This window comes from Apaloderma vittatum, unplaced genomic scaffold, assembly GCF_000703405.1.
Source record: "Apaloderma vittatum isolate BGI_N311 unplaced genomic scaffold, ASM70340v1 scaffold8325, whole genome shotgun sequence".
In the NCBI taxonomy this organism is placed as follows: domain Eukaryota; kingdom Metazoa; phylum Chordata; class Aves; order Trogoniformes; family Trogonidae; genus Apaloderma; species Apaloderma vittatum.
Genome location: NW_009717680.1, coordinates 54,687 through 76,707, shown reverse-complemented (window position 1 = coordinate 76,707; position 22,021 = coordinate 54,687). Strand labels below are relative to the sequence as shown.

At 39.1% G+C, this 22,021-nt stretch overlaps 1 protein-coding gene across 1 annotated transcript in view; it reads right to left on the bottom strand.

The window, feature by feature from the left end:
* Positions 1–22,021, bottom strand: part of COBL (cordon-bleu WH2 repeat protein) — a gene marked incomplete at its 3' end in the record, with an annotated part of 108,931 nt that overhangs the window by 78,573 nt on the left and 8,337 nt on the right. Inside the window, exons 2-6 of the mRNA XM_009869993.1 lie at positions 20,687–20,897; positions 19,732–19,960; positions 17,669–17,713; positions 15,213–15,307; positions 12,492–12,575 (exon numbers count right to left, since the gene is read on the bottom strand). Of these exons, the coding sequence (XP_009868295.1) occupies positions 12,492–12,575; positions 15,213–15,307; positions 17,669–17,713; positions 19,732–19,960; positions 20,687–20,897 (664 nt within the window). The remainder of the gene's footprint in view (positions 1–12,491; positions 12,576–15,212; positions 15,308–17,668; positions 17,714–19,731; positions 19,961–20,686; positions 20,898–22,021) is intronic.

Here is a 22,021-nt window from a genome sequence, read left to right as displayed (position 1 = left end):
CCTTCTGTAAGTTTTCCAGAGACAAGAAACATTAACGATCAATTATCATAATCTTTCAGCGTCTGCTGAAATTGTGACAGAGAGGACTTTCGGCCTCTGAAAAATCTCTACTTATTATCATCGTTGATGAACAGAGAAAATCTATACTGAAATTCAAAGGTGAAGTTTCACCAAAATCTGCAGAACTTCTCTAAAGTCAAAGAAGTTGCTCCAATCTACTCAAGCACTAGTTCCAGTTCCTATAATCCAATTCCAACACAAATATTTTGTTCATTTAGAATGAAGTTGTGCAGCTACTCTTCCCTTTGAAACCTATGGTAACTCTAGGTGTTTAGCTAGAGGGAGACAAACAAAATCATCCAATTGTCAAAGTAAATTTTCAGAAAGGAAGCTTTACACTTTGTCACGATAAAACACTGCCAAAAATATTACTGGAAAACAACACAACCTCTGAAGATTTAAAAACTTAAATTAGAAGAACAAATCAGCTTTTCAACTCTGAAATTAGTGCAAATCTTCACACAAATCCTTATTACAGAGCCACTAAGAGGATTCTAGCAATGTGAATCAGAAGTCAACAGCCAGTAATTTTCCTGGTTCAATCAGCTTTTTGAGATGTCTGGATGTGCACGTGTGTGTGTGTACATAACCTGTGTGTGTACATACCTGTATCTACATGCCAATGTAGGTTATGCAGGCACAACCAAAATTTATTAAACCAGTTAGCTCTTTCAGATGCCTGTATGCAGGTTTGTGCGTGTACACGCACATAATTCCACTCACTGAGTGCAACAGGCTGAGACTCAAGCCCTAAGGGGTGGCCTAAGCAAGCCCCCCCCAAACTGTATCGGCAGCTTTCAAGCTGAGAACTTCTAGTGGCAAATAACAGCACTGAATTAGCAACCCTTCAAGGAGATACGACAGCTTGCTGCCAAAGACAAAACCGAAACACAAACTCACATACATCATGCTCACAGTTTGATGCTCAGATATTGACGCCAAGGAACGATTTTGAAAGACAACAGGTGAATATTTAGGCCCAGTTCAACATCAGTGGTCAGGAGTACAGGGCTGAAGAGGAGTCGGGAGGACAGGGTTATAAGAGCACATGGGGGAAGAGATAGTTTACCGACAACATTTTCCTGCTGGAAATGGATAGAGCCCACCCAGGTGTCATACACATCCATCTTCTGTTTCATCATAACTACAGATCAATACCTATAGAAAATAAGCTTTTACCATTAAAGGAAATGAACAATTTGGATAGAAAATACATATGCTTGTATTCCAAAGAAGTCACAGGCAAATTCATTTCGGGATCTAAATCGTGCAAGTGCAAGAAATTCAGATCCAAGCTTCTTCTCTATCCTGGAGGATTCTCCAAAGGCTATGCTCTTTGAAGGATAATCAATATTCTGAATATGCTGGCAAAAACCATGCAAGTGCAACAACTGTGCACAGAATACAAAAGCACACCCTTCTTTGAAATTTCTTCGAATAATATTCAAACATTGCTTAAAACATCCTTGGCCTTTTATTTTTTCCTATTGTGAGCACTCATTATCCTTTTAATTCTGACTTTGTCTAGGCCACCTTCCAAATAGAAGTGAAATGAGAATAAAGGATACTGCAAAGTGACTGGAAGTACAGCTCTGCCGAAACCCAAGCTACTTCAGCACTTCCCACAGTGTGTATGTGTATATATATACAATTTCATATTTTTATCTTCCTTTGCAGCATACTTTAGACAGCTAAGTTGCTTCAGGTCTAAAAATCCAGTACTATATCCTCAGGATATCAGAGTTTGACTTGTGAATGTTTGTTATTCCCAATAAACTAATTTTCCTACTGTGTATAGCCTTATTTCCTTTGTGAATTCAGTGTGAAATATTAAGAAATCACAGCTCTCCGATCTATTTATTCTTGCTGACTGGAGCAGTCCAATCCACTGGATTGTGCTCCCCACAGAAGAGCTGTGGCAGAAACTTTCAAGCACAGTCCCAAATTTAACTGACACTTAAGTTAAAAGCTGTGGAGACAACATATACCTACACTTTGGACTTTCACCAGTACAATTTCATCTTAAACAAGGCAAGCAGTGCTGAGAATTCTGCTTACTTCTCTGGGTATGCACTGCTTCAGATAACAAAGAAAAACCTGCTTTTGCAACAAATTGTTGTTGGTGAAAGCCACTCCCTTCCTTTGTCCCTGTTTGCAATTCACCTTCTACGAGACCTAACATGTTTATTTGGGGTTTTTCTCCTTCCCCAGGGAGAAAAAGCTCAATAAATTAAGCAACTTCAAGGGGTTTATCTGTGTCAACTGTCCATCACAAGGGAACAAAGGTCTTACGTGTTCAAAGATGGCAGTGAAAGTGTCAGAAGATCTTTGACCGTGCAAAAGAGAACTTGCAGCAGCACAAGAAAGAATGATTTTTGAAACTGCCTAGTGTAGATAATGACTAGCAACTCATAAAGGACATTATCCAAAGCCAACAGAAACCTGCAGGAATTTTTCCACTGGCTCTAGTGAGTTGTGCATCAAGTCTCTGACGGTCACTAAACTTTATGATGCCAAAAGATAGTAATGCTCTAAACTATGCTGCCCCTGTCATTTCTCCAGGAAATCTTTTCTTCAGCATACTTTCAAACTCAATGAAAATCATAGCAATGCCAGAACATGCTATTTGGCTCCAAATACCAACACTTTAGTCTCTCCTGCTAAAGAAATAAAGTAAAGCACTTTCAACAAAACACACGTGAGTTGGATCACAAGCAATAGGCAAGCAATTGTTTTAAAAGTGCAATCAAGGCACAAGTTAAAAAACTAACATCCAAAAATCCCAATGCGTGATCAGATACCCTGATGTATATAGCCTAGTTGCGTAACTACTTGGTGAGAGTTTAAAAAAATCACAATATAATCCCTCTCAGATGATGTTAATAGCATATGAACACACCTCTGCAAAGCTAGCAGACCTTATTTCTACCCTCAGCATGAAGCTTTCTTTTGATACAATATTCAGTCATGGGAAATCAAAAGTAGAAAAATACATTAAGAGAGCTCACAATCAAAAGTAAAAACAGTAGAAAGTCTAAAAGTGCTGCTTTTCCACAGATAAAATGTGGGGGTTTTTTCTTAGTTCAAACAGGTTGCATAGAATATTTTCTCCCAGACCTCCTCTTTTCTTCTTCTTTCTTTTACTGTGGGGAGGAAGCGTCACAACTTTGGAAAGATATGTTGCTTTTAATTAAACACTAATTAATTACTTTGGCTGACTTGTACAATTGCCAGTATTTTTAGTTCATATTGCCTTTCTGACCTGTAGCCCTTACGCTAGAACAAGGACCTTGTTTAACGTTTGTTAAATTTAGACAGCATCACTGTCCATTATTACCCCCCTCCCACTGCTGCTACACTAATCTCCCATGCCAGCTGCTCAAATGTTTACATTTGAAGGGCTTTCTCTGTTTGTGCAGGAACAGTCTCTGCACAGTATCTCTCATCTGTACATTTGCCAGAACCAAGGCAAGAAAAGCATGGCTGCTGGAATCCTTGATTAATAAATAGACTTAAATGTTTCTCCTTCCCTTCCCCCTTCTGTCAAATCCACTGCCATTAGGTTTTTACAAGGCAAACCTCAGCAACGCACTTCACTGACCTAACTCTCGTCCTGTGCAAACAATTGTAAATCAGAACAAGCTCCATTTAGAGTCAATGAAATCACACCATCTCTGTGCTGAAACTGGGAGACATCAAAATCAAGATGTGTACCTCTGCAGTTACTAGGATGGAAGGAAGAAAATATTGTAACTGGAAGAAGAAGAGAGAGGCAGGAATCAAACACTAACAATCATAAATCTACAGATAATCTCTTCATTTTGCTATGTCAGTATACTTCAGAGGCTGCCTACGCAGCTCATGTCCTAGACATTGGTCACACCTGGCTCTCTCACCAGGTCACTGAGGTACTGAACCAGCAAAACCCTTAAGCAGGTGCTTGGTGCAACACTGCAAAAGTCAGTGGATCCTGTGCCTACAGCCCTAAGAATTCTGCAAGGCTACATCTTGCTATTTGCCTTGATCTGATTTCTCTTCCAGCTGACCATTTATAAGACCAGAAATACTTTCCTTAGTTTCCCCAAATATTTTGAGATCTGTTTAAAAGTGCAAATGATATTTTTAAAAATGAAAATCAAGAAAATGGATCTGACTGAAGGTATTACTACTTCATGCTGTTGTAAAAAGTCTGAAAAGACTGACCACTATTTGTCACGTGCTTCCCTCTCTCCAGCTTGCATCCCAAAATGCTACTGAGAATTCAAATGAAATACTAAACATTGGAGAAGAAAAAGCAATGTCTGAAATTGTTTGTAATCATTTCTGCTAAGCTCCAAGGGGAAGATCAGTATTCAGAACTGCACACAGAAGACCAATAAAACAGTTGTTTATCAAAAAAGAACGCGTAACAGCTACACAGACTACAGGTATTAAAAAGTCTCTTTTTATATTGACAAAGAATTAAGCAGCACATGCAGTTCTTAGCACTACGCAGTCTTTGCTGATACACATAACTCTTTATTTGAGTTAAAGGGAGACCCATAAGGCCTGCTAAGCCTCATGTAGGTTTGACTGTGCATGCAAGAAGTACACCACAAAGTTCACTTAGGAAAACTTCCCCATCAAAGTGAAATGCATTGTGTCCTGTCAGCAAATGTTGTTTTGCAAATCCTCCCTCACCTGGTATAAAATGTTATTGAGACATATGGTTTCACACGCTACCAAGCAGCTCAGTTTTGCCAACGAACAACAATGCACAGAACAAATATGTGTGGAAATCATGAGATCATCTAATTAAAAGAAATGTTATTGTTTGCCACTACTTTTAATGAAATCGAGTCTTCACCATCCACAGAAGAGGCTGGAAAAGAACCAAATCCTATTAGTGCTCAAGCCTCAAAAATCATTTGCAAAAGAAAAGAAATTATACCTTAACCAGTGTTGAAAATCTTCACTGTATCTAAAAATCTACATATGCTAATACGATATTTTAGACTAATATAATAAATCTGTGGTTACATGTGATTCAGATTATGCTACTACAAAAACAGGTGTTACTGTCTGAAAAAATAAAATTCACTGTATATCAGAAATATGGAGTCAACTACATACAATTAGGCATTTCTGATTTCATCCAGTAAAGGGCATTGGCATAAATACACACTAATCTTTTCACTACGGTAGTTCATTAGGAAAGCTTTACAAGAAATATTTTGGATATCCCGCATTAAATCAAACAGAAATGTACTCTGCAATGGAATTAATAATTCCCTGACTCATTCCCAGACCATGCAAACTTAACACTAAAAGCATTTTATGTACTCAGAAGTACGTGAAAGACTTTTTAAAGGAACTACGTCTCTGCTTATCCAACTGCACAAAAGCTTGATCCTGGGATAAGCTTTTCTTTAAAGGTGGTATTTTCCACACCACTGCATGCTTGCCAGTTACACTAAGCACAATATGCTAAATGAATTATGACTGAATATGAATTACACGGCTATTATACACTATTAAGGGGCTCTGGTAATATTAAATACCAAGGAAGCAAAGCCTGAGCGGTTGAGGTGTCACTACAAAAATCTCAAATGGAATTTAAGTCTGTCCTAGGATTTTTTTAATGTCCCTTTATTAATGCAAATTAAAAGCCATTGTTCTTATTAGGTGCTGCTTTATTCTATTTTTTTTCCACTGAGTTAACTTCAGAACTTTTCAGTGAAATCAGTAACAAAAGATGAATCAGACATAAAAGGATTTGGGTGGTTAAGGGTGTGTCACTAGGTCTTAATTAAACATCCGAGGGAGATATCTGAGCCAACTTACACCAGACCAACTGGGTACATTCACAGTACAGAGAACGATGCCACAAAGCCCAGGTCTGGAAGCTGCCTCGTGCTAGCTTAACTTTCCGTGCTGCTGTTAGGTTGGGCCTCCCTAACGCACACCGCTTTGTGCTCTCCCTTCAACAAGCCTGACACATACCCTTCTGATGTGCTTACTCCCTGAATTCTGCTTCAGGGCATGCTGAGCGTGAAAACTGCTCACAAACTACGCTCCCAGCCTCCTGCTTAAACTCCATCACGATCCATAGGGTTGGCAGATCTCGCCATCTCCATCAGCCAAGGGGGCTTGATTCAATAAGTGTGCTTAAAGCACAACTAAGAAATATGGTTCCACAAACCCCACAACTGCTGGCAGAGGCAGCTACGGTGTATCTCTCCTGCCCTGTCCTACTGCCTTGCCCCAAGTGCAATGATTGAGGAAGAATATGGTAAATCCAGTTTCAAAACCTTCTTCTAGTTGAGAAAAAACAAAATTCCCTCCCTTATTACCAGAGTAAGATTATTCTCCATCCAAGGATGTGATTATGAATTTAGCTAGAAAGAGACTGAAATTAGGGCATTCATCAGGGCTGGGAACAACAGCCTTTTTGCTCCTCCGGTTCTAGCTTCGGTGACAACGTATTTGTTGGATCTAACATCTGCTTAACATAAAACATAGAAAAACATCTCTGGTGCTGGCACTGGTACTTAGCACTGCCACCGCACTTAAGTTATTTAGTTACTGGTCTGAATAGTTAAGCTTGCTCTGTCTCTCTCTCTCTCTCTGAGTCACTGAATATTTGGGTATTTTTACAAAAGGGTGCTTCCCACATCAAGAATACCTCACAGCTTTGTTCCAGGCAGTCTTGAGCCCAGCAAGTACTTTGGTTTTCTTTGCACAGGAGGAAATAATGCTCTCAACAGTAGTCCTGAGAGAGACAGAAGATTGGCTGGTTATCTCTAAAGGCAGAGAACTGAATTTAGCTCTCTCACAATTTGGCTAGCAGTGGTAGGTGGTAAGCTTGTAGAGTAAAAGCTTTAGATACCTCAATCTAGCAGCTGACTCTGTCTTGAGCAGAGGCAGGTAGCAGACACAGAGGACTGGCAGAATTTAACACGCAACTCCTGCTGCACAGATTTCAGTGGCTTCTAAACTCAGGAAATCTGCCTCTGGGATGCTTAGATCCAGTGTTCAACAGAAGCGTGCACTGTTGGGTATTTAAAACAGGTGCTGTCAGGAACAGTTGTGCCCAGTTCCTGTTGCAGATATGGCTCTATTCGAGCCCTTTTGTTTCCAATTTCTGTTCATATCAGAATGTTCCTTGAGAATATTTCCTTCAAAATGCCCTGCAAAGACCACTGCCAGAGCTGAAGTTCCGAGTCCTCTTTTTAAAAGCAACAACTTGAATGTGATGCATTGTGATGATGATTTTACTCTGAACCAGGCAGTTTCATGTAAAGTTGCAGGTTCTGGCAACAAACGACCACGTGATAATTTTCTGTCTTTAATAAAACCTTCATGGTCACCAAAAAAAAGTTTAGAAACGTTGACTTCTACAAACTTAATGTCAAACAGAAGGACGAGAAGGCCACCCTAAATGATTTGTTTTCACATCTCATGATCGTAAGCCACTTTTGTGTGGTGAGGACAAGAGCTGACAAGTAATTTTTGAATGCATGAAGTTGGCAATCCTGTGCTAGTACAAGCTACGCAGCACAGACAGACTAGGGGTCAGCCAACATGTCTCTTCACCAGATACTGGTTTTAATAGCTTGTAACTTTACCATGCTTTAAACCATAGATGCTGAGACTTTCCATTCCAGGTGTCTGCCTTGGGCTATTTTTTTTTTTTTTTTTTTTTGAGCCAGAGTAGTTCAGCTGGTTCTGAGATCTATTTATTTATTTATTAAACAACAATTCCAAGGACCTTTTCTTTGAAGAGGTGTAGTAATACCATGTTTTGGAGCAAGAACTTGAAGCCTGGTAGCAGGCAGCCACCGTTTCAAGATCTTAACTTCTGCTATCACATACTGCAAGAAAAATCTAAAGATACTTTATTACGTTAAAAGATTTATGATTCACATAACAAAGACAGCTAATATCCTGCAAGCACATACAATAAAAGGAGATTGGGTACAGCTGCCTCTCTTCAGCTGCCACAATTTGGGTCAAAGATCCTCCACCTTCACGGTCCACCAAACCTATCCCTCTACCCCAAGACAAAATCAAGTATGCGTATAGCTCACCCTGTAGACATTTTTGGAGATTTTACAGATTAGGTGATGAAAAGGATTTCACAGTCTTTAAATAACTTCCTTCCTTGTGAAACATCCATGCAGTCAGTTTTTTTTTCCCCTCTAAGTTAAATTTTCATTGCTACATGTAAAGCACATTATGTTTTGTCCTGCCTTCAGCAGGCAAGGAAAAAAAAGGTTAATCACTGTCATCTTTGCAACCTATTGGAGTTTTCTAAATGCCAGTCACAATTCCAGTTCGCAAACCTTTTTCCTTAACAAGGAAAGTTAACAATACATTTTTTTTTCCCAGAGAATACCACAGGATAAAAAAATAAAACTAACTCTACTGTGACAGGGAACCTTATAATGAGATATGTGGTATTTAGTACATCTATTTTTCTTCTAATTATGTAAGCAGTTGTACAAATGAAAACATTTACAACTATACTGTACCTTCCCTAACATCATCCTGTGGCATCTAACTATTGGGTAACAGGCACCCTGTAACAGAAGACCGGGGGGAACAGATCAATCTGCTGCAGCAGGTAAGACACCTCTCCACAGTCAGTGTGCCGAGTTTTTACTTTTGCAAACAAAACCACAGTAAGAAAAATTGCTTCAAGGTCAGATCACAACCTATGCCTTCGACAGTGTACACAGACAGCTCTAATTGTATAAAATGTGGCAGCACCATCCCAGGATTTGACTCATACACATATCCTAAACATACGTGATAACTGTCTGGAATTTAAAGTGACATCTGTTTTTTCCCTGATAGTTCTGTTCATGAACATATATAGTGACAGTCATGAGAGACTGATTTAAGCATGGAATTACTGGACTATTTGCTTCATTTAGGTTCACTGATACTGTTGTAACACCTATACTTAGACATACACTGAAGACACAATTTTCTAAAAAATAGGAAAATCCTCTAACATTGCTCTGCTAAAGCCTTGTTTGAACTAGAGAAACCTTATGTGATAAGACTTTGTGCTGAAGTTTCAAATCCTCTGATAAGTGTCCCTGGCTGTGCTTCTAAATATTTTTTCCCAAGCTGATTTATTATATAAACAAAGTCCACATCAGAGCTACACGTTGTTCAGCATTTGGGATGTGTTTTTTTGCTCTTGACTTACAAAAACACGAAGGTCCCAAAAATAAAGACAGCTAATTTTAGTACTGTGTTCCAAATATCATGTTCCATCTTGATCAGCCGTTTACTTGAGGACAGTGACACCAAGAGGCGAAGATGACTTAAATGCCCCTTTTTTCCACAGATGTTCTACATTTCAGATCTGTCTGCCTCTGGCACACAAAAAGCAGAATACAGTTAACTGTGCTGCAACTTCCACCTGCCGTATTTGTATTTATTTCAACAGTATTTGATTTGTTAAAAGTTAATTCGGATATAAAGCTCATCTGCTTAGCACAGAACGAACAGATTATGGAAAAAGATTTCTGCTTCATTTACAATGCACCATTAGATTTCAGATCCTTTACTGACGTGTGGTATAAAAAATGCTGCACTCTGAGGACTGTCATGGAGAATTCTTTACTCATTTTTACATGCTCTCTTTAAGGTGTTAACAAATTCTTTTTCCACATTTATTTTTTGCTGATACTGTGAACAAATGTCCTTTCACCTCAAGCATAAAAGTGTTGACTTTCCCATCCTGACTCACCCGCTTCCTCATCAACAATCCAAAGTATTTTGAGAGGCATTAGAAATTCCAATAATAAATACAGAATTCAGAGTGGTTTGGTGGTTAAAAAGCAAATATAACTTGTGCTTCACTAAATATTATTATATTATTTCTTACACCTTCATTCCATTCCTTCATATTGCTCAGTTTTCAAAAAAACCCCAAGTAATAATAGCAAGAAAAGGATTAAAACTAAGCATACCGCAGTTCCTGCCCTTACCTCAGTAGTGCCTCACGAGCTGCCTATTTCCCTATAGGCAAGAAAAATTTTCTTGATCCAGTTAGTGTTTCTCCTGGCACTACGCTGAAGGCAATGGCAAACTACTTTCCTTCCCGAAATAAATCTAAAACTTTGGCTTTGACTCCCATACAGTAAATGCAAAATACTTTCAGATGACCCAAAACAGTAACAAAAAGTAGAGCTGAGGAAACTGCAAAAGAGAAAGCCTCTACTGGATGACACTCTGGGAAAAAGTATTATCTTAGCTCAACGAAAACTTCTATACAATGACCTCCAATATATAATAACCTATATAATGATCTATGTATTTTAAGTGCTATGTAAGATAGCACTTATTTTGAATAAGATACTCAGTTCCACTGAAGTAAATAAGCGAGGATATCTTCTGAGTAAGCTGAATATAGAATTACTCAGAAAGAGTCTAGCCTGTAAGGAACTGCTTGGCCGAATTTTAAAAACTACAAATTTTAAATGAATTTTAAAAGTTACAAAGTGCTTTTGCTGTCATTTCCACCTGAATTTCATCTTGTGTTAATATAGGTTATCCATGCCAACTATTTATGCCAAGTTTACAGTATATTAGATTTTTTCACCTAAAATGTCGCAATTGTTGACCTGTTCTTGAAGCCTATCGATCTAGTTTGTTCAAAGAATGGACCTTCTGTGCCACTGAGTGGATCGACTAGACTTCTTTTACATCTCTTCTGCAAGTTTTAACAGATTCGTACCAAAGTAAATGGAATTATGTTGATACGTTCATTTAAGTATGTACTTAGGTCTTAGTAGGATCAGTGCTCATACAAATATAGGTGTCGAGCCAGAAGTGAAAGATGTAAACACTGAACAATGGCCACATTGTTCTTGAAGATTAATTGCTCATAAGAGGAAAGGAAGAAAAAAATTAAATCCCTGACATGTCCATGTAACTGAATAAAACCACTTTTACCCCTTCAAGATGCCTTGGCTCTCTACCACCTGTGCCTTTAGCAGACAGTTACACGACTGAGACAGTTACGAAAACTTTTTTCATCAATGTCAAAGGAAAAAGAAAGATCTTCATTTATGATTTGCCCTATAAGATTCCTTACAAAAATAAATCAAGAGATGTCTCTCTTCTGAGGAAAGCACCACACAGCAGTGTAAAAGACAGCTCAGAGTATTTGAACTACCTTCATACTCTCACTTGGAATCCCTCCTCTTCTAGTAACTGGGTATCAGTCACAGTGAATACAAACCACAAGATGATTTTATTTTGGCAAAGCTTGTGATGATTTTTCTATACTTCTACATTTCAGTTACCCGCATCACCTTCTATTAGGAATTTATATTAACAGAGCACTCACACTAAAGCATTCATCTTTATAACATTACCCAAATTTTTGGTGTCATAAGCAGCTTTCCTATTTCAGTACTCTTTCATTATAAAGTCTTCACAGATTTGCAGAGTTAGGTGTGCTTTAACCTCACAACCAATCACTTCCCCGTCTAGTTCTACCTTTTGATTTCTTTTATGTTACCCTTTTTATCTGGGATTTGTTCTGCCACTTCTCCATTTTTTTCCAGAATATTGTGTCACCCTTCTCTGTGGCTAGTGTGCGGATCAGCACTCCTCTTCCAAGTATCTATTTGTGAAAGGGGAATTCAGAGCTGAACCTCACGTTTTAGGCTTCTATCAGGGAATCAATAGAGGTTTCTCCCGGTTTTGAAAGTACAATAACAAAAAACCAAGTAATTTTAAAAGAGCAACAAAAAACCATGCCATTTGTTATGATTATGAATCCACCAGAACAGCCTCATGAAAATATTTAAGATTCACACTTTCTAATTAGATACCTAAATCCTCCAAATTTAGTAGTCAGGCATTTGAAAACCTGTCTTAACGTGGTTCATGGGATTTTAGTACCCTAAACCCTCCTGAAGTACTTAAAAATCCTTTCTGTTATTTCTAGTGTTTAAAATAAAAGTACACCCCACCCACAAGCTACTTATGAAACAAATGGAATGCTGCCATGCTTCAGAAGACGTGTAAAGGGATAAAAATGAGACGTGTAATTTTATAAGGGAAAAAGCCCCCTCTAAATGTTACTGGCAGGGCAAATACACTCTTGCATCATGTGGTACTGATGGACTCTTTCAGTCACAACACCCATGTGCTCCATTAGAACAGTTTTTGATCATGACTGCTTAGAATTTGAAGGAAACTTCACTTAGAGCGAAGCTAACAAGTTTTATTTGAAGACAGCGCATTGCATTTTTGCTTCATCAAGGTATATGAACTACGCACTCACGTAACTAAGCCTCCTAAGAGGTAAGCTATTTCTGCTTCTACTTGGATAAGCATGAGGAGCAGTAGTGGTTTCTGGATATTCAGCTGCAGGATCTAATAGGAATGCAATAGCATCTACGAGCTGTGTTAGTACTTACATCCAAGCTTCCTTCACTTGTAGATGCAGAACTAAAAACATCCTCCTCACCACAATCTCTGTTCATCCTCACTTGTTCTTCTGTCTGCAACACAAACAAGTATCCTACACAGCAGCAGCAAAACAGCGGAAAACAGCGGAAACATGCCAGAGCAAACCATCAAATCTCACCGCAGAATCAAGACAAACCATCTCAGTAGTGCTGGACCTGATTCCTGAGAAACTCTGAAAGCGTCTGCAAAATTTCTCCAATGCAGGCAAAGTTTTAAGAAATCAATTAGCTGAAAGACTGAAGAACAAGAATATGAAGAAACAGAACTATCTCTGGGCAAGGAGGAACATGGGTGGTAAGCAACTCCTGTAGCACCAGAGACCAGAGGGGAAGTCTCTGCTCTACCCACAAGCAGAGGGGACCAAGGAGGAAACTTCCTCCCTGCCACCTGTCAACAACAGGACTGCTGCTCTGTTAGCATTTACCCTACTTAAGCTGAGAGACCGTGACTGTCTGCACAGGACCTCTGCTCTACTGGTTTGCTAAGCAGTGCCAATTTGATCTGGATTTAGCCTCAGGCACAGGACTACATTTCACATCAAAAAGAGAGACAGTCCATGCCACCTTTTTTGTTGTTTTGTTTTGTTTTGTTTTTTTTAATGTCAGCTGCAGGAGAACAGAGGGTAACTGATCCAGCATAAAATTAGAATAGAGAGAACAAGGTGATACCTGATCTGGCATTAAGCCTGTCCATATGAAGTTAACCAAAGAAATACTTTCAACAAATTTGTACCAACTATGAGAATAGGACTCTGTTCTTGTTGTGTGTCACGGTGCTTATAATATAGCAGAAAGGGGTTTTTTTAAAAGTTAGATCTAGTGCATTGTCATACAACAATTATTGCTTTCAGTGAGCTAGCTGAGAAAGAAAGCATGTGTGTGGGCACGGAAATCTGACCGCAGGCCTGCAGTGCACAGTGACACTTAATCCAGGACAGTCTGCAACAGAGGCTAACACTCTTCTTTCATCACAGATGAAATTGCCTTCCTCTTGCAAACGCTTGCAAATCTGCAGCACTACCACTGTGCAAGACTTTGAGCAATTCTTGCTATAAAATAGTTCTAAAATACAGACTATGCAGGACCACATATGCACACACGGCTCACTGTAAATCATAATGCAAACAAAGAAAAAACAAAACAAATGAGAAGAACCAACTTAATTCTTGCAGAGTAAAAATGTAAGAATAAACATAATGAGCAGAGTTTAGGAACTCTGGGCCTTTGTTTCCAGTGTCCTGAAATCATAGGGCATCCCACCATATCGTCCTTTCATAAACTCACCAAATCCTTTCTTAAAAGAACTTAACTAATTTATCATAATTTTGCAGTCTGTTTAGCACTTCGTCCTGGTTTGAACTAAGCAGAATTAATTCCGTTCAATGATTTTACATTTCAGCTCAGTCTCTTCCAAGAGCCTGCACTTTCTGAAGTTAACAGCGTGGTTTTACAGACAGCGTCTGCTACCAGAAGTGGTAATGCCTCATGTTTATAGTTACTACCAGGGACTGGTGTGCAGAACATTCTTGCTTGTACTTGCTCCTGTAGTGACCAAGGTCACTGCTGGATCTTGTGTAACACGTTGGGGGTGCCAGGAAGTAAAAGGGGTCACAAAAAAGTAAAAGGTTCCACCTCCGGAGAGAAGCACACAGGACATTCCATATACATCATGTTCAGTATAAAGCTGAGTGATTACTAGAGTCAAGCTCTCTTCTTCAATGGCCAACATCCAAGAATGACTCTGACACCTTCAATCCTGATCTGCAAGGTCCCAAATCCAGCTCCCCTCTGCTGCCAAGCCTGGGACTTCCCCGGTGCCTGCTTGCTCTGCAGCATCAGTGGTGACTGCTATAGTATGAAATACTTTACAGTCAAAATCAGTTGATGCTGATATTTGTAACAGAATTATGTGAAAAAATATGAAGTTAAAAGCCCAGTGGTTTTATGTTCTTGAGCTAGAAAGTTTTTCTGTATTTAAATTTTCGTGATGAATCACAGATTTTTCATAAAGGCATCTCAAGAGAAGAAAATTATTTTATGTGAAATTCCTTTTTTAAATTTTCCAAATCAGTATTAAAAACGTTAAAAATGCCTAATACACACATCCAGCAGATACTGATCTTTCAGTTTTAATACAGCGAATAATTTCTTCTACGTGATTCATTGGTTTTACAGACTTGAAGATGGAAATAGCATGTCTGCACAGAACTTCCTAGAGGTATAAGTGCTTTAAAACAGATCATCATCCATGCACAGAGGAGTTAATAACACATTTCTGCCTGCTACCTTAGTTGTTCTACATTACATCAGTTCTTTCATAAATGCATTTTGTAATACGAGCACTACTAGTAAGCAGACACAAGTTGCTTGAATCTACTGCCCTTTGTCAACACCTACTGAACACACAGCATTTAAAAAACAAAAAAAGGGAAAAAAAAGTAAATGGTCGACATGCCAGACTCCTTCAGTAAGGAGGGGATATCTCCATCAGGCTGCACTGATTAAATATAATTTATGCGCTTGCTAACAGATTAGTCCTTGGAAGAAAAAAACAAAAAAGGAAAAAATAAAATAAATAAAAGAACCCCACCAACGACCACTACACAGACACAACAAACCTAGAAAGAAAACCACTCTTTTTAGTGAGGTAGTACACTGCTGAACACTCACCTTGCTGCTTCTTCTATCAGCTTTAAACAATCCCAGAAGTCTTGTCTTTTCTTTTTCTATTGCATCATTGCTTACTGAAGCCTTTCGACTTGGTTCTGAAACAATTATAATGAAATCTTTTTTACATTTCTGACATAAATACTCAGAAAATCAATATTTTAAAACATCCTGGATTAATGCTCTATTTTCTACTAGCTGATCTGCCAGATCCTGCACCTTCTTTTCCATCAAACTTTTATTTTTTCTGTTTGTTCCAAAATCTAATGAGGGCAGAAGAAGTAATTTAATAAATTACAGTAAGTTTTCAATAACAATTAAATAATCCTTATTAAAAACATGAGCAAGTTGCTTAGTCTTCAGAAATGCTTGTAAAACTCATAGAGTACTGTAATACAAAAAAAAAAAAAAAGACTTGCAAAAAGAGATGGTGGTGAATATCTTTAATGATCTGACCTAGCAGAAAGACTCTCTATTTGGGTTTGGACAGAGCTCCATGAAGAGGAAGGAGATCTTTTCCTTGGAAAAAGAGCTCTCCTTACAACTTTGACCAGCTGGTTGTGCTTGTCCTTTCTCTTCTTGGTGCATTGACTTCAGGTGGGAAAAGAGGTGAGTTTATATGCATTTCAAGCCGTAAGAGCTCAAACATGCATGTCCTCCCTGAACCAGCTCAGGAACTGTACAGATTCTCAGACCATTCAGTCTCCCTTCAATTTCCGCCATGCCAGCCAAGCTGGATGAACAAAGTAAGGTCACGTATTACAGGGAACAACCACTGGCTTGCCATTTAAAACAACAACTGTAAAGCTCTCCAACTTTTTCTAATGGATACTGCATAATGGTACAAAGATTTCTCCCTGGTTCCAGGCACATCTGAGTATCCCACTAGAGCAAAGAAAGTTTAATGTAGGAAAAAAAATGCTTTGCCCTGTAAATATTAGCTTTATTTGTTTAATAACAATTAAGAAGCAAATGCAAAAATACTTGTTTGTTCACACAAAATAAAGATTTACTTAAAAAAAAATTCCAAGTCAGAACTCCTGTAAACAGATTTGCATTTCAGGCAAAGCACATGATTTTCACAAAAAGCACATGATTTTCACACAGATCACTTCTGCTTATCAACATCAGGTGTTAGAAGGTGTTAAGCACACACAACAGCTCAAAGCAAGGTAGAAGAGTAAAGACAACAAACCCAGAAGAAAACACGAAGAAACTATCCTTAAGAAAGGCTGCAATTCCATTGCAAAAGAATACAGTGATGGATTAATACCTTCCTCAGATACTAAGCACTGCCTGTGCTCCTTCACAGAAACTGCTGTTTTTCTGCTGAAGGCTCGGCTGCAACTAGATGTGGATCATGATTCCCTCACTGATCTAGTCTTTAACTTTTAACAGTAATGATGACATGCTAGATATTAGCTACACCAATATGAGCTAATCATCAACTCTACCAGTAAACATTTTATTATACCAATAAACTGGGATTTTTAAGCACAACATATCATCACAAAACAAGGAATCTTTATAAATGTCTTTTTTTTTCTTAAATTAATACAGTAGATATTCTCTGTAGTATTAGGTTTGGTATAAGAACAAGCCACAGCAAGTACTGTCAGAGAATTAGTGGAGAAAGTATTGGCATTAGTGAAGCCAAGAAGCCAGAGGCCATGAGCCAAGGCTCACTCGATGGCTGTCACTTACAAGAGGTGGACTTCGCTTAGCTTTCAGGAAGGAACGAAGTTATCCAGTTTTACTTTGGTTATGTTGTGTATACTAGTAATGCAAACAAGCAGAGCCAGTTAGAAATAAACTACGCCTTTCTTCAGGATAATTAATTTAAGCAATGTACTGTAACAGACTCAGCAGGGGAAAATGATATACTAAATACACACATTTTCTCTTTAACAAGAAGCAGAAACACCAGTATAATCTAACCAAACCCCACCTACTTTAGCAATTCAGAAGCCTGCATCTATTCAGAGTTATCTAACATGTACACACAGGTATGATACTAAAACACTTGCATGTAAATTGAAATCAGTGGAAGATCTCATAGATCTCAAAATGTTCTGTCTTTCCCAGTAAATAAATTTTGTACCCAAGAGACCACTGAAACATTCGTATTTCTGAAACTCAACTAATCATGATTTAGATAACCTGAAAAGACTTGGAACCTGGAGAGAAAAACCTATCATACCACAAAAGAGTTAAATGGCAGGATGTGTTAACCGCTGGTATTTTAATGACAATTACTGAAGAAGCAGGATGCACAGGAGTGTGTTCCCACTAAAAGCACAGACACCTAAACAACACTTTGCAAAAGACACCACAGATCGAAAATAGCTTACTTCTCTACAGCATTCTACATGACATTGTTAAAGATCCTTCTACCAAATACACATTAAACAGAGGGTGAAGGGAAAGACCGTTTTCCCTCAGCAGCAATTGTACAGTACCTCTATAGTTCAGAGAAGGTTCAGACTGAGTTTTTGATGGAGGAACTGGAAAAGGCAGGCAATGAAAGGACAAGAGAAGACATATTAAAGTTCTAATATTGCTTCATAAACCACAACATTCATTAATAACTCCCAGTACTTTTTTCCGTAAGCATTCGAGTTAAAAAAAAAATAAATATTGACGGACAACAGCCATGCAGAGCTGCTACTAGAAACAGTTCAGCCGTGCCGGTATCAATTCCCGATGCACTCAAGCGCCAAACCAAATTCCGGCAGCAGGTGGCAGCAGAGCTTCTCCGGCGATAACCCTCAGGCACTCGGTACTTCTCTCTCAGGGAAGGGAAGGAGAGAATGACGAGCACAAAGTTTCTCTAGAATCCGCTCTGACAAGCACAGCCTACGCTTTCAGCACCTCTGATACCTTACTCGTTAGTGGGAATGTATTTTAAACATTTGTGCCGATAACCGAACAGATCGGACATCTACTCGATGCAAAATTCACAGACCAACTGCTGCTGAAACCAGCGGGATTATTCCTGTTTGGAGATCACAAATAAGAACACAAGAAGGAATCCGCTGGAACGAAGAAAATCTTTTTGTAAATCTTATGTGTATTGGCCGGTTTTCTCACCAGACACCAGGGTGCAGAGTAAGAGGAAGGCAGAAAAGGTTGAAATACACTCAGGCCTGGGGGGGATTTTATCATAATGAAAGGTATACTTGAAGGTTAAAAAAAGATACAGAATGTAAAAAAAAAATTCTGATGCAGAAAGCAGCACACTGTGAAGTGTTATATAATTTGCTGTTACAAATGCAGCCCTGAAGTCTTGGTTTTGATTGTACAGGCTACAACGGGATTCAAAGACCAATACTGCACCAGTATGTACACCATCACTTTATTTTAAAGGAAAAGAGTTTAAGGAAGACTTAGGATAATGACTCTGTAAGTTGTCCCTGAAGTATGCTGATTTTGAACACTCTGCACGTTCAATACGTTGCTCCAAAATTATTAGCTTAATTAGAGTAAATATGTCTTAAAAAACCAAACATGCAACTGAGTTATGACTTGTTTTCAACCGCATCTTTGAGCATCCTAACAATTCAAAGGAAAAGGAGACATTTAGTTTACTTAAAAGTCTAAACTCTTGAAATTTGACTCACACAAAGGTAGAACTGTCACTTACCAGAGAAAGAAGAGACAGAACATCAACATAAATAAATAACTATATAAATAAAAAATAAGCCTGCTGCTCAGCACCTACAAGACTGACGTTACCTAAACAATAAATAAGGACATTTACCGTGCTGGAAGTGATTATCAATTGAGACAAACTGCAGGAGACAATTTTAATGAATATCACTTTCTGACCTCAAAGGAAGTAGCGCTTGTCAATGTGTATTTTTAAAGCAGGTATATTTTAAAGCACATCGCATAATTACGTTATTTGAACACACAATCAAGGCTAGTAACACTCAAGCCCCAGAAGCTGCTGCTACAGCATCATCCACGAGAACAGAAAGTGAAGGTGAATAAACAAGAGAACAAAATTTTAAATACAAATACCTTTCAGCTGCTCTTCACTCTTTGGAGGAACTGCCTCTGACCCTCCACACAGCGTATTTCTCATAAGCCCTGGTTTGTTGCCTCTGCCTCTCAGCTTTCACAGCTGCCACGACTATGGCATGTCTCTCCTTTCCTTCCCTCCAACCCACAGCACAGGGAGGTGACAGGCTCTGCCTGGACGAGGCCCCCGTGTTACACACACCTGCACCGACAGCAGCTCCAAGAGGTAGCAAAGCTCCTCCTTCTGCCCTGCCAGAGACCAGCCCAACCTGGCGCAGGGCCCGAGAGCTGCAAGGGATGGCCAGGCACGCCGCTCTCCTGGGCTCCTGCTCTGGGCACGGCTCACTGAAAAAACCCCACACTGCTCTCCGGACTGAGATGTCACTCTGCTCTATCAGCAGGACCCCAAAAGAACAAGAGCAAAAATGCTTTTAAGTTGCCCGTAATACTGTTGGCACACCATCTAACCCTGCAACAACCGCTTTCAGTCTCAGCTCACCTCTTTTTCTGTCCCAGGCATACAGCTCCTTTATTCCCAGCTCCTCTAAGGATTTGGTAAGCTCCAACTCCTCCCCAGTGATGCCATCTCGCAGAAGAACAAGGTGCTCTTGACTCACTTCACACTTCTCACAGATAGCTGGGATGATGCTGTGGAGAGGCACCTCTGGACTAACTCGAACCACAGCCTTCTGCGTCTTCAGGTAGTTCACTACTAGCCTCACAGACTTCTGCAAAGACAAACACAAACTCTCAGCCTGCCCTCTGTGATGGCCAGGCTTTCTTACAATGAGAAAGGTATTGTGGATTTTCGTAACTGTTTTGACTTCTGCTAGGCAGTCTTATTAAAATAAAATTTAAACCCCACATCTTCGAACTCCCCTGCCACTAAGGAGACATTCACGAGAACTGGCAAATAAGGAAAAGTAATCAGAGACAGACGTAAATTGCAAATGTTTACAGGTACCACTTTGAAAGGTATGACAGTGGAATTAGCTACACGGAGTCAGAATAATACAAATATCAGCAAACATATTTGGAAAACGGCTACTTCTGAATCTTTACAGCACTGTGAAACATATTTATTAGCCCTCAGTCTTCTCCCATATCTTCAACAAAGACAGGGAACAAAATACCACCTAAACGCTACCTACCTTCATACAATCCAGCAACGCTCATTTCAGCCACCACAGCAAATTTCAATCACTCCAGTTTTCAATCAAATGTCTTTTTAAGAACAGATTTCCATCTACCTGATCACATGCAACATCGTAATTTGTCTAAATGCTGGAGTCCTGCCAGTCTCCATGCCAATCAGTTAGGCTAGCAAAGCAGACCATAGTCAATCTCAAGCCTGTAGCATTTGTTTTCAAGATGCTAAGACTGGAAGAACTGCTTGAAATCATAAGAATGAAATTACATTTCATGGAATCATTGTAGCCCTACAGAGTACTGACCTCAGGGACTCTTGGCAGGGGTCGCTTTATCTTCTCTTCAGGAACCTTCTCTTTCAGAAGCACCACCTCTACATCCAGTGCTCCTATGAGAGTGTTTGGCTTGTAACTCAGAGGCCGCTGAGTTCCCGAAGACTTCAGTTCAAGAACGTGTTGGGACGGATTTAAGCGATACTGGCTGCATAAATCAACCAACAGATCCATCACAGCTTTACTGTAGGGAAGAAGACATGAAGACAGTCACTGTTAGCACGAGAAAAAGCAGTTGCTAAAAACTTTACCTGTTTTAATATGGGAGGAAGAGAGACAATACGGCGGTGGATGTGTCATTAGTTAACCATCTTTGGGAGGCAACAGTGGTAACGCTTTGAAATGCTAAACAGATCAGATAAAATGTTAGGAATTAAATATATTCGTACTTCAGCGTGTGTTTATGAGCTGGCAATTAGCTATTCACTATGAGGCAGAAAACAGTGCCAATAATAGCACTAAAAAACGTAAGCCAAGAGCGGACAAAGTGCATCTTAAATGCCAAATCCATACATTAAATTCTCCACTTCAAACCCCGTTCTTTAACACGAAGACAAGATATAAATAAACAATGCACTTACAGTACAGTAAACTCTACCTAGATTTGAACCATCACATAACGCAAGTCAAAATGGAGCACTTAAAACTGGAACAAAAAGGTAGACATGTTTTTTTTCTTCCAGCTTACAACTTTCCCTCCACCAAATCCAACTGACACAAGCAGTACTGCCAAGTGTGAGAGGTCCCTTCGATATTTTGGTGAGGCTATTAATCCTATATAAAAACATCTGGTTTCAAGTATTTGCATTATCAAGAATTCTTATTGAAGATGTGATTCTTAAATCACATAATTGAACAACTCAATCACTACCCCTCTCTTACACCATGCCTCTGTAATGTTTTGTGTCAATATTCAACGTTCACTAGAGCTTGATACTGCCTGGCACAGCAGATACGAACTATGCTCCTCCACACCCCAGAAATCCTCTTCTACCAAGCTACTTCAACCTTTCTTCCTAAAATCCCATCCAGGATCAGAGAAAACAGGTTTATTAAGTTTCTGAAAAGTTCTGGTTTCATACACTGGTATCCATCATTAACAAAACAACATAAGTTGAAAAAATTATTACCTATCATACCTGAAACCTGCCATATACACAGGCTACTTTTCTTCTAGCAGAAGTGAAAATAAGTGCATAGATGGCACATTTGTCAAAGGAATAGGCATCTCTTCTGATGCATAAACTAGAAAAACTGCATAGAGATTAAAAATGCAAGCAAATTTACAGAAAATAACATCCTTCACAG